The 12440-nt window shown below is 55.0% G+C and overlaps 1 protein-coding gene across 1 annotated transcript in view; it reads right to left on the bottom strand.

Moving 5' to 3' along the window:
• Positions 1-1420: 1420 nt before the first annotated feature.
• The window catches only part of ASAP3 (ArfGAP with SH3 domain, ankyrin repeat and PH domain 3), a 47496-nt gene continuing 36476 nt past the window's right edge, over positions 1421-12440 (bottom strand). Inside the window, 19 exon segments of the mRNA XM_025855959.2 lie at positions 1421-2698; positions 2701-2734; positions 3714-3761; positions 3763-3805; positions 4358-4565; positions 5444-5639; positions 5774-5881; positions 5976-6043; positions 6615-6730; positions 6890-6975; positions 7915-8092; positions 8329-8423; positions 8659-8792; positions 8882-9078; positions 9203-9251; positions 10626-10713; positions 11047-11116; positions 12044-12159; positions 12340-12426. Coding sequence (XP_025711744.1) covers positions 2661-2698; positions 2701-2734; positions 3714-3761; positions 3763-3805; positions 4358-4565; positions 5444-5639; positions 5774-5881; positions 5976-6043; positions 6615-6730; positions 6890-6975; positions 7915-8092; positions 8329-8423; positions 8659-8792; positions 8882-9078; positions 9203-9251; positions 10626-10713; positions 11047-11116; positions 12044-12159; positions 12340-12426 — 1959 coding nt within the window. The 3' untranslated portion in view covers positions 1421-2660.

The raw sequence follows: 12440 nt of genomic DNA, 5'->3' as shown, positions 1-12440 counted from the left end.
GAGATGAATGCGGTCTGACCGCGCCAGCATTATGGACCACTTTTAGGAGGTCAGACTTTATCAGTTTGAGATGTGGCGAGGTCTCTTGGCCAACTCCCGAGCAACCTCTGGGTTGAAGGGACAGCTGTCTGCAGTTATTTAGGACTGCTTTTTTTTTTTTTTTTTAAGATTTTATTTTCAAGTAATCTCCACACCCAACGTGTGGCTCGAACTTACAACTTCGAGATCAAGAGTCACACACTCTACTGACTGAGCCAGCCAGGCATCCCAGGATTGCCTTTAGAAAAAAAACAAAAACAAAAAACAAAACAAAGAACAGAGTTGATTTTCCTCAAAGTTCCACACAGTTCCCACCCTGAGTTGTATGACATCAACAGAAGCCAAGACGCCTACATCATTGGGGCTCAAAGGACCCTAAGAAAACATCAAGTCCAACCCCTTCATTGCACAGATGGGGAGACTGAGGCTCAGAGAAGTCCAGGGTTGCACTGCTCAACCGTATCAAACACTGTTGGTACCCACGTTATTCCCTCTGTCTACCCGTCCTCACTTGGAGATCACAGCAGGCTGTTCCTGGACGCACCTCCAACACCTTCCCACGTCTTGGAATGAAGGCTTCAGAGCAGGCTGAGGTGCTTGGGAATCGACACCCCCAGGAAGGACCCCTCAGCCAGTGAGAAACCAGAGTTGGCGGTAAACACACCAATTTTTTCACTTTCAGTGGGACAATTCAGAGACGTGTTCTTTTTTCTTTTTTAAGCAACTTCTATGCCCAACATGGGGCTTGACCTCATGACCCTGAGATCAAGAGTCGCATGCTCTACCAACTGAGCCAGCCAGGTGCCCCAAAGACATGGTCTAATCAATAGTCCCTCAAAGATCCCTAAGATAAACCCTAGTTCATGGTAGTAGCCCCTCACTAACACACCCCCTATTGCTTTTTGACCCACTGCTCCACTCCCTACCTTCTCATTATTTCCTGGGATCACCTTAATAAACTACTTGCCCTCAAATCTTTGTCTCAGGGCACCTCAAATTGAGACAAGGCCTGTGGCCGACTTAAACTGCTGGGCTCCCGGCCCCCCTGCCAGCACGCTTCCTCCACACCCGTGTTTCTGAACCTGTGCGCCGTTAACATTATGGATGGAATGATGCACTGTTGTGGGGGCTGAGCTGTGGACTGGAGGATGGTTACCAGTATTCCTGACCTTTAGCCACTAGATGCCAGTAGCACCTTCCAGTTGGCAACGGTCAAAAGTTTCTGCATTGCCAAACATCCCCTGGGGCTAAACCAGCCCAGGTTGCAAACCCCTGTTCGTACTGCCCTCTTCCTTAGTAGGTCCAGAGAAAGAATCCCAGGCCCCAGGACTCCCATCCCTTCCCTATTGTTCTTCAGATCCCACAAATGAAACCACTGGAATTTAATCAAAAAAATCTTTTATTAGAGATGGGTGAGATGACAAGTCTGAGATGAACAAAACCAGACGCGAGAGGCCCGGAAGACAACCCTGTTCCTGTGGGATCCCAGACCAGTCAGGGCTCCAGGGTAAACAGCCCAGCCTCCTGGGCCAGACTGCTTCGTTGGCCATTGGCACCCTCTGGCCTCTCCTGTTTGGCCTGGCCCATCCCTGCCAGGGCCCAGTGCCTGGTGCTCATAAAACCGTGTTAGAAACTGATGATGGCTTAGCTGTACCTGTTTTCTAATATGGGGCTGAAAGTCACGGTGGCACTTCTGGGACTGGGAAGCAGAACCTTTAGTCCCTGCCTTCCGGTTCCTATTATTCTCCTTCCTCCTTTCTTAGCTCTTTTTTCCCCCAAGACTGGAAGGCTCCTGACTGTTCCGTTCCTTCCTGCTACCTCCAGGAGAGTAGGCAAGTGGGGGTTACTCCTAGTCTACTTCCTGGCTGGGGAATAGAGCAGAGGTCCCCGGGAGGGTTGTGCTGTCCCTCGAAAGGAGTGCTAGTGAGTATTTACTTAACAGCCGGTACAGCATGAGCACTGGCCAACCAGGATGGGCACAGACAATGCAGTGTCCCATTGGTGTAAGCCAGCTGATTGCCTGTCTGCCCCTGGGCCCGGGACCATCCCCGGGAGTCTAGCCCTGCCCATTCTCAAGCCCAGCCTTTGGGACCAGCGTCCCAGAAGGGGACCACATCTGCAAGACCCTTGTCGTACTCGTGTGGCATCGGGACATAGAGAGAAACTCAGTAAAGTCCTAGACCAATGAATGTCCGCTTGGAGGAGGAGACAGCCGCTTGGCTGGCAGAAGCCCTGGTCTGGATGATGAAGGTGGGCTGGTCCTACTCTCATGGAGTCCCCAGACTGATGGTAGAAACATATTCTGGTCTGATGTGAGACTGAGGGTTCTGCAGCTAGAGCTAGCTCACGAGTATCAGACCCAGCCATAGGGCTCCCTGGGCGGTGACGGGATAGAGGGGAAGGAACCGCCATCAGCCCTAACATGGAAGGGCCCTGTATCCTTGGAGGGGGCAAAGGCCCACGGTAGGGAGGAAGGCCAGCCACAGAGGTGCAAGAGACAGACAGAGCAAGACCCAAGGGAATGGACATCTCAGTTCCCCAGTCTTGTGGGCTCAAGGCCTAGCTCTGAACATTGGGGTCCAACATGGGGCTAGTTCAGGCATGCAAGGGCCAGCAAGGAGCTAGTCTTGCAAAAGCTGCACAGAGTTTCCAGGAGAACCCCTGTCCTGGAGCCCTCTCCTTCAGTGAAGCCAACCTGGGGAGAGAAGAATGAAAATTGACATGTTCTAAGTACCTGTATTATGTACCAGCTATTTGTCTCCCTCAGTTCCACCACTGTCTTATCGTGGATAGATGAAATTATCCCCATTTAACAGACAATGAAACCAAGGCTTGAAGAAGCAAAGCCACTTTTCATGGTCCTCCACGCCCTACAGCCCGAGTTCTTCTTATCACACACGTCTCAACAACAGGTATCAATTAAATGCTGGCTGACGGGATACCTGGCTGTAGACACAGATTGGGGTCTGGTGCCTGACTCCGAGGGACTGAGGATGACGATTCCTCAGAGAGCCCCAGCTCCTGCCCCTGCTGTCTCCTACTCCCAGCACGGACAACCACCGCCGCCACCCCCCCTCCGAGGGATCCCCAGGGGAACAAGGAACAGTGGATTCATGCTCAGCCCAACTCGCTCTGTCCTGTACCCACTCCCAGGTTCCCCAACTAACTATGGGTAACTGTGAGAGACTTCGGGATTCAGCAGGGAGAAGCCGGATTCAGGGTGACAGCTCTTGTCTTGTCCCTATCACATGCCCCTCTGCCTGGCAGCTGGCAGTCCGAGCGGATTCCAGGAGACTCCTACACAAGGAGACACTTAGGCAAACCAAGGGCTGCTATGCAGCTGCCCTAATCCTGCCTCATCTGCAGGGAAGTGAGCCACCAGCCTGGCTGACACAGGTCTGCTCATCTTCCCCTGTGAGAAGCCACAGCTCAGGCCTCCTCACCTCGGCCATCCCTCAAGACCTGGGCTCTCCCCAGCTTCATGAGTCCTGGGCTGGAGTGGGAAGGGGGTGCACCAGGCCAGGGACTGGCCAAACTGTGGCCAGCCGGCCTCCTATGTACTCCGGTCATGGGCAGAGGTCCCCATGACCCCACCCCACCCACCTACTGTTGACCAACTCTGCCTCCCAGGTGTCCTGCCACCGCCCCTCAAACCACAGTCCCAGAGCTCATACCGGCATGTTCCTTGTGGGCAGAGGCTGTCTGGCTGAGAGACAGTCTTCCAGGTTCCAGCCCACCCCGCCGATAGGAGCGAGTGCTCTCGGAGCTGGAAGGCAGGGAAAGGCCAAGGTGACCTCATGCCAAGATCCTCTTAGAGTGGGGGAGAAAGAGCTCAAGGTATAGGCTGGGGCCTAAGACAGGTGGGCAGAGAATCCTCCAGGGCCCCCGGCTGGGTCCACCACAGGCTGCAGAGGCCTGGAACTGGAGCTTTCCTGTGTCTCCTCCCCCAGACTCCAAACTGAAAGGATTGTTTGCCGGGAAGGAAGGACTGGATCGTGGGTTGGAGATGGGACACAGCAGAGATCCCACTAGAACCTCTAGAAGAAGCCACGCGGGTGGGACTCAGCCTTCTCTACTCCATCTGTAGCAGTCTGGGTCCCAGGCTCCTTCCTAGCTCTCCAGGCCAGACTTGGGGGCCGGTGTGTGAAGGGCGAAGGGTCTACTCACCCTCTACTCAAGGGCTAGCATATCTCGTTAGTCATGGGCCTCAGAGCTGGGAGGTGTCCCAGTCTTTAGGCAGGCACCATTTCCAGGTGGGGAAATAAATGATGTGCAGAGGGGTCAGGAAACTTGCTCAGCTGCACAGCTGGGCTCTTACCTGAACCTGACCGGGGGATACATCTCGGCAGGGCTGGCTCCAGATGTCAGGCTGGATCGGGAGGGGCCCTCCTCAGAGCTGGATGGGGTTTGGCTGGAACTCACAGCTTCCACAGGGCTTGTGAGGCTGGAAGGCGTAGAGGCTGGACTGCCCAGGCTCTCAGGGGCCCCGGAGGGCTCTGAGCTCAGGCTGGGGACTTCAGAGCGATCTGGAATCAGAAGTGATAAAACCTGTCTTTATCTCTTACTCTGTTCTCAATTTCAAAGCAATCCTTGGCCTCTAGGGCCTATCACGGCTGCCCCCACTCCCCATGCCACCCACCTGTCCAGTGTTCCCCTCCAGCTTCTCCCCACCATGCTTGGGTCTCACTGGCTGTGACAGCTAGCCCACGCTGACGCGCTGTTTTGCTTCTGCTCCCCTCGCTCCTCAGTGTGGACTCCTCTGCTCATCCCTCGGGCTCAGCTCAGATGCTACCTCGACAGGACGCCTTCCTCAACCACCCCTCGGTCCCAACAGGACATGTTCCCCCTGAGCTCCCAGAACAAGCTTCTTCATTCATTCAACAAACAATTCTTGAGACCAGCCAGGTGCTGAAATACTAGTCAACAGAACACTCGAATTCCTGTCCTTTTGAGATTTACATTCTTTTTTAGGGGGGGCGGGGTGGGAATTTACATTCTATACCATTGTGTCTAACATTGTAATGAATTGCATTCCGGCTTTTATTTCCCCCACTAGGCCATGTCTCAGTAAACCACCCCCCCCAAATACTGGAGACACAGTGGATGGTCAATAAATGCTTCTCTCTCTTTTTATTTAAGTAAAGCATTGAGGAATTTGGAATAAGACAGACCTGGGTTTGGATCCCACACTGGGGACTTAATTAGCTGTGGGATCTCTGACACGTTACTTAACATCTCTGTTCCTTTACCTGTAAGGGGAAGATGATAACCTCTACCTGGTAAGCGATTGCGAGGGCAGGAGGGCGGCGTGGACTAACCCAGGCAGCCTTAGCTCAGTGCGCCGGCACACAGTAGACCCTCCATGAATGGTACGATGAGCATTTTTCTGCGCAGCCAGCCATACCTCCACTGGCATGTCCTGCACGCCCTTGGACCGCCGTCCGGGAAGGGTTTTTGACCGGCAAGGGTGGGGGGCAGGCGTCACTCTGGCTCTGAGGGGCAGCTGATCCCAGGCTGGTGATGCTCTCATAGGTTTTGTTGCTGAGGTCGACCCTCCCACTGGCCCAGCGGGCCTGGGCTGTGGGCTTCAGCGGGGAGCGCTGCAGGGGCAAAAGTATGGGAGAAAGGACAGTCGGGTTCCTCCATTCAGCCCTGCCCCTCCCCTCACCAGGCCCAATCGGGCTCTTTCCATCTGCAGTCTAACAAAGGCCCGAGAGAGGGGGCAGGGACCCACCTTCTCTTCCTCGTCCTCCTCGCTGTCCGAGCCAGGCTCAGTGGCGATTCCCCAGTTGTAGTCCACGTGCAGAGGGAAGGCGAGGGTCCCAGCCTGGGCCTGCTCCAGCTGCCAATAACAAAGCCCTGGCAGTTCAGAGGGTCAGGGGCTCAGCCGAGAGAGGGAAAGGGTCAGGGGCTTCCCCTCCTTTCCTAGACCTCACCAGCTCCTCACACTCCTTGTGCTGCTTCTTCCTGGCTATGTCCAGAGCTGTCTCTCCTGCCTCGTTCACTGTGAGGGGTAAAGTCAAGGGTCATGGTCAAGGTCAAAAGGCATTATAGCTTAGAGGTTACAGTGGGCCTCTGGAATCAGATTGTGTTTGAATCTTGGCTCTGCTACTTTCTGGCTGTGTGAGCTTGGGCAAGTTACTTAGCCTCTCTGGGCCTTGATTTTCTTACCTACAAAATGAGTATAATACTTGTAACTTCCTGATGAGGTTGTCGTGAGGACTAAAGGAGTTCCTATGCCGGTAAATAGTAACTATCATAATCGCTATCATTCGAGTTCAGCTAGGATTTATTCGGCTAGGTACTTTCAGAAACATCCTTTTATCTTCTTCGCAGGTCTGCTAGGTCAGTGGTGTTATACCCATTTTACACACAAGGAAGCTGAGGTTCAAGAGATGAATGGACAAATCCCAAGGTCACAGAGGTGCTCAGAGGCCAGCCAGGATTAGAACCCAGGTGTGTCTGCGAAGTCCGTGCTTGTTACCAGCGCTCTCGGTCTGGGAAGAAGGCAGGAAGCTCCACACGAGGGGTAGTAAGGAAGGGAAGTCTGCTGGGGGAGGAGTTGGGAGCCCCACCTGCGCCAACCGAAGCTCTCCCTTTCAGCAGCAGCCTGAGGCAGTCAGGTTGGTTGTAGAGAGCAGCACAATGTGGCGCGCTCTTCCCGTCAGCAGCCTTGGCATCCAGGTGACCTCTGGGGGTAGGAGGCCAGGGAGGAAGAAAGGGGAACAGGGGGAGGGGCCAAAGTCAGGGAGAACAAGAGGGAGGGGGGAAGGCTTGTGGAGAAGAGAAAGGGACGGGGTCGGGGTGGAGGAAGATGAGGAGGTGGGCAGACGGGCAGGCAGGGTCTCACCCGTTCTGGATGATGAAGTCCACCAGGGGCAAGGAGGCGGGGCTGGCGACTCGGATCGCCAAGTGCAGGGCGAGCTCTCCAGATGCCTGGGTACACATTCACACCTCTGAGTTTCCCCCAGTTCGCCTGCCCCCAACCCAATATCATCCTCTTGAACTCTTGCTGCCCCGACACCTCCAGATATAAAGCTGCCAGAACCCTCAGAGAGGAGACTGCAGGGAGGGAGCCTCATGTTTGGGAAGAGGGCAAGAGACCATTCCTTCATGCTTCCTTCCGTGGCTCTGCCTCCAGTAACATGTGCTTCCCAAACTTGGTTCTTAGCCCCGGCTTTCTCTCTCTGCTCCCCTCTCTCACTGGCCCCCCGGAGAGCCCAGCTAAACCTCAGACTTTCAGCTCTCACTCATGCACAGGCTGTTCCGAATTCTTACCTCACCTAAGGGCTGCACCCTCACTGCCCACTGGACAGCCCCACCAGGATATCAGACAGTTCAAAGACATGACATCCATTTTTCATGTACAGTCAGCAACTCCTGTCCATTTAACCTTTCAAACGTCTCTGATACCCTTCCCCTCCCAACCCCCTGGCTCATGTGATGTTTGCTACTAGAATCACCAATGCAATAGCCTTCCCTGATGTAATCTGACTCACCCTTACCCATGTCCAAAGCTAGCCAAGGAAAAAAAAGATACTAACATTTCTGGCACACATGTTATATGCTTGGCCCTTTATATACATGACTTCATTCTTACTTCAACCCTCAGGTGCTATCATCCACTCATTTCACAGATGAGAAATGGAGACTCAGAAAAGTCAAGTCACCTGCTCTAGATCACACAGCTAGGAAAAGACAGAGCAAGGACTCTGGCCCAGGTCTGCCTGATGGAATGCTCCATACCATTTACCCCTCGGGGTTTGAGCAGATGTCAGAGTGGGGGCAGAGGGGAGTGACAGCTGGTCCTGGAGAAGGACTGGGGAGTATGAGAGAGCGGGTGGGGTATAAGTGGCCCTTGGAGGTGGTCCTCACCTGCCCCTCAGGCCCAGGCAGCAGCTGTCCAAAGTCCTGCCCGTTAGCGAAGGCCTCCAGGACCGACAGGAGGTCCCGGTTGCAAATGGCCATCCGGAGTTTCTGAGGCTCGGGTGTGGACCGGCGGGCAAACCTGTGTTCCACATACTTGGCCACGATGTAGTCCCTGCGCGTGCTCCTGCCGAGGTCAACCAGTCTCAGAGCATGGGCCGTTTCCACCCCGCTGACCCCTGGAACCATCCCACAGGAGCTACGGATCTCCTTTCCCCCGAACCATGTCCTGGACTCTTCCAGATCTGCGGCTCCCTTCTCCCTAGACTTCTGGTCCAAGATCCTCCTGAGACTATGGGAGCTGGGGAAGCAGAATCCCCAGCCAGGACGCACCTCCCAACTCCCATCTGAGAATCCCCTTACATGTCACTCTCAGCTGAGGGTTTAGGGCCGCCATGTGAGGGCAGCTGAGCCTCCATGACCTCATTGAAGCGCGTGTTTCCGATGTTCAAGGCCAGCTGAGGTCGCAGGAAAGCGATGGGGGTTAAGACCAGTGCTTAGGACAGCGCCCCCTGGGGGACCGAGCCTCCAGAGGCCCGGCCCCGACCCTCCCCTTTCCGGATCTTCAGGATCCTTCCCCACCTCGCCCCACCCCACCCGATGCCACAACCCTTGGGCCGAGGAGGCCGGTGCAAGCCCCGCCCCTGAAGAAACCACGCCCCAACCCCACCTCTGGCCCCGCCCCGCCCTCACCAACAGCTCGGAGGGGCCCAGCAGGTCCAAGGTGAGGGACTGCATGCGCGAGAAGCGCACGCCCAGCTCGCGGTGGACGCCGGAGCACTGGATGCAGGTGAGCACGCCCAGGTTGGTGCTGAGCCACGTGGGGTCTACAAGGGAGAGTGGCTCGTACCTGGAAGTGTGGGCCCATCCCCTCCACTGCCACCTCACCCCTCCCCTCCCCGCCCCGCCAGCCCACCTGCAGCCCCGCAGTCGCAGCACTGGCCGTTTCCGGGCCTGCTCTTCACCTCGGCGATGAGCAGCTTTGTGAGATCCTGGGGCTCTGCGTCCAGCCCGGCACCCGCCCAGGGTCCTGGGCCACCGCCACCGCCGGGCTCGGCGAGGAAGGCACTGCTCAAGGCCTCATCCTTGCTGTTCTGTAGCACTGACACCCACCTATGGAGAGGGTGCAGGGTGGCATGGGAGTGATACCCGCAGGGGTGGTGGGGTCCCCCGAGGCTGGGAGGTAGATAAGGCTCCCCTGACCCCACCCCCAGGCTGGCCGTCGGGCGTCACTCACGCCTCACACTCATGTTCATCCTCTGCCTGGAAGTGGTATGTCCTGTTGTCTGTGGGGAGAAGGGGGTATGTCTGGCTCACAGAAACCCAAGGAGCCCTCACCCAACCCACGGGGTCCAGGTGGAGCTTTGTCCCTGTGGAGCCAGGCTCTGCCTAGCTTGCAGTGGGGATGGTAATGGCCAGCAGGGTAGTGGCTGGTAGTGGGCAGTTTCTCAGAAGTCACCTCCAAAGGAGGATCCCAGCAAGGCCCCTCTGTTCCAGGGTCTGGGGAGGTCTCCCAGAGCACAGGACACCGCCCCCCCCAGGTCAGAGGCAGAGTATCCTCCGAACCTACTGCCACCACCCAACGTGGGCCCTCAGCCTCCTGTCTGGTCTCCCTGCTCCCCAACTCCCCCCGCTCCCCGTACCAGCTGCCAGATTGTTGTGCCCAAGGTTCTGATCTAATCACGCCACCCTCCCTCCAGGACCCTCTGTGGCTCCCTACTGCCAGTAAATAAGGTCCAAAACTTTAAGAGGCATTTCCAGGCCTCATCTCCCACCACTCTTCCCTGCGAACTCTCTACTCTGGTCAGCCTGGTCAGACCCACTCTCCTGCTTCCATGCCTTTCATCATGCCAGTCCTGTCTCCTGGAACAATCCTCCCCCAAACTCTGCGTTCTCTGTCCTTCAAGGCTACACTCAAATGCTCTCTCCTCCAAGCAGCCTTTGCGGATTCCCCACAGCAGGGCAGGCCTTTCCCTCCCTTATCTTTGACAGTCCTATATCTGTACCTCTCTCCTGGATACTCCCATCATCTTACTGGGTCCCCACATCACATCCCTGCCGGAGAGAGCTCCCTGAGGATGAGATCTAGGTCTTTCTCAGCCTGCACCGGCCCCCATGTAAAACCTGGCACCAAAGCCTCCAAAAGACGAAGAGTAAGAGTAAAAATTTTAAAGAAATAATAATTTCAGGGCGCCTGGGTGGTTCAGTTGGTTAAGCGACTGCCTTCGGCTCAGGTCATGATCCTGGAGTCCCGGGATCAAGTCCCACATCGGGCTCCCTGCTCAGCGGGGAGTCAGCTTCTCCCTCTGACCCTCCCCCGTCTTGTGCTCTCTCTCTCAAATAAATAAATTAATTTTTAAAAAAATCTTAAAAAAATAATAATTTCGAAAGCCAAATTACCCAAATCCATTCAAATATACTTTACAGAAATAATGATATTTACTGTGGGATGGGGGTGCATTTTAATATTTAATAGGATGTGGATTGAAGCCTCTAAAAAGAGTGTCCAGGGCCTCAGATGTCTGCTGCCTGCAGGGACAGCTGTTTGATTAAACACATGGGGGACTGGACGCAGGCCCCTAACTGAAGCCTCCCGGGAGCTGACAGGTCTCTTAGAGAAGCCCTGGGCAGTTGTCGGGGAGGAGACAGGGACTACTCACGGGTCACCAGGTCAAAGCACTTTTTCTCCTCAGGGTTTGGCCTCACTTGGCACGTTAGCAGGGTCAGCTTCACTGGGGGCCGGTTTATCTGTGGGAATTTGGGGAGAAAGGACACACGTTCCCCTCCGGGTCTCCCAAACTCTCAGGCTTCCATTTTCCCAGTCCGTTAAATGGGCATAATAGTCCTGTTCCGGTTCATGTCTCCCCTCTCCCAGCGCCTCATCGATGTGGAGTGTGGGCCAAGATTAGGTCGGGAGCTTTGAGTCCCAGCCTTCTTCCCACAGGGGGGTCTCCAGCAACTTGGATCCAGGTTTGGGGGCCAGGGCTGGAGGGAGGGTTTGACACTTGTTTGTTCAGAAGTGAAGAGAGGACCTATCGATTGCGCCCTGAGACCCCCCCCCCCCCCCCCCCCAGGCCTCACCGTGCTGTGGGAGATGGTCAGGCAGCCATACTTGACTCCACACTTCCTTTTCTGCCAGACTCTTCGAATTCTAGAGCCCAGAGGGATAGAGAGACACTGACCCAAGGCTCACACCTAATTCCCCTGTATCAGAAAACAGAGTCCTGGACCGGGTCCCTGGCCCCACCCGTATAACCTCCAGGCACACCTCTTCACCTCTTCCATCCCCTGACCCCTACACCCCTCACTTTCTGGGGCTCCCTTCTGATGATGGAGACATAGCCTGCCCTGAGGTACCTCCCAGTCTGATGGGGGAAGCATAGCCCCCACTCTCTGGGAATCCTTATTCTGAAGGGGATCACGTGACCCTGGCCCTCTGAGAGCTTCTCGTCTGATAGAGGAGACACAGCTCCCAACCTTAGGGAACTCCTAGACTGGAAGGAGGATCAGGCTCTTGATCACAACAGATGCATTATGATTAGGGATAAAGCAAGATAAATATTTAGACCCCAAAAATAAAATTAGCAAATCCACGATCCAAAGCTACTTAACACTTCTGTAAGAGGTAAATATTAATTAGTATAACAAAGTTATTCTTCTCTGATAAAAACTGATTAGTAAGTAGAAACGTGAACACATCCCATGGAGCCTTTGCATTTCACACACTGATTTTTTTTACACCAGGGAGCAAGGCACAGTCAACACTTTCATTTCCAGGCATATTCAGTATATTACAGAGGTTAAAGGTAAGGGCATGGGGATGGTCTAGGGCATCGTAAGTGCTCAGTAAGTGCTAGCAGCTGCTTTTATTCTTTTTCAAGTTAGGAACAACCAGTGACTTCTAAGCAGACGTTCACGTGCCTAGGATTCTGATGATTTTGCATTGCTAGGGTGGAGGTCCTGGAACCCTCAGAGTCTACCTAAATGATGAGAACGGTCCCATTGGGCAGCTCCCCCAACTGTCATTTCCTGGCCGTGTGGCTTTGGGCAAGTTACTCAAGCTCTCTGAGTCACTTACCCATCACTCTTCTTGTAGAGAAAGCCCACCTTCTCTGTCCCAAACTGCTTGTTGCCTTGGTGCTGATGGATGCTGTAGCCACCTCCACCTCCTGAGTTCTTCCGGCTCAGATTCTCCTGTTCCTCCGACATGCAAAGGAGACCTTAGGGCATCTGGGTGGGCAGAGCCTCATTCTGCAGGGGTCTCTCTCAGGGACATTTCTCAAGGGACCCTTGAAGTGGGGTCTTCCTCCTCTCCCTCCCTCCACGGTGGGCCTTGGGAGAAGGCGTTCCTTTGGGGATGATTCAGGGGCTGACCTCTCTGCTCTCGAGCTGCAGTGTCCCTCGGAGGGAGTCCCGGAGCCGGGTCAGCTTCTGGAGCTCCTCCTCCTGGGCTTGACGCAGCTGTGGAACAGAGG

Source organism: Callorhinus ursinus, unplaced genomic scaffold (assembly GCF_003265705.2).
Source record: "Callorhinus ursinus isolate GAN/ISIS: 27379988/994484 unplaced genomic scaffold, GSC_fseal_2.0 scaffold18, whole genome shotgun sequence".
Lineage (NCBI taxonomy): Eukaryota > Metazoa > Chordata > Mammalia > Carnivora > Otariidae > Callorhinus > Callorhinus ursinus.
Note: the sequence above shows the minus strand (reverse complement) of the source record. Positions and strands in the feature narration are given on the sequence as shown.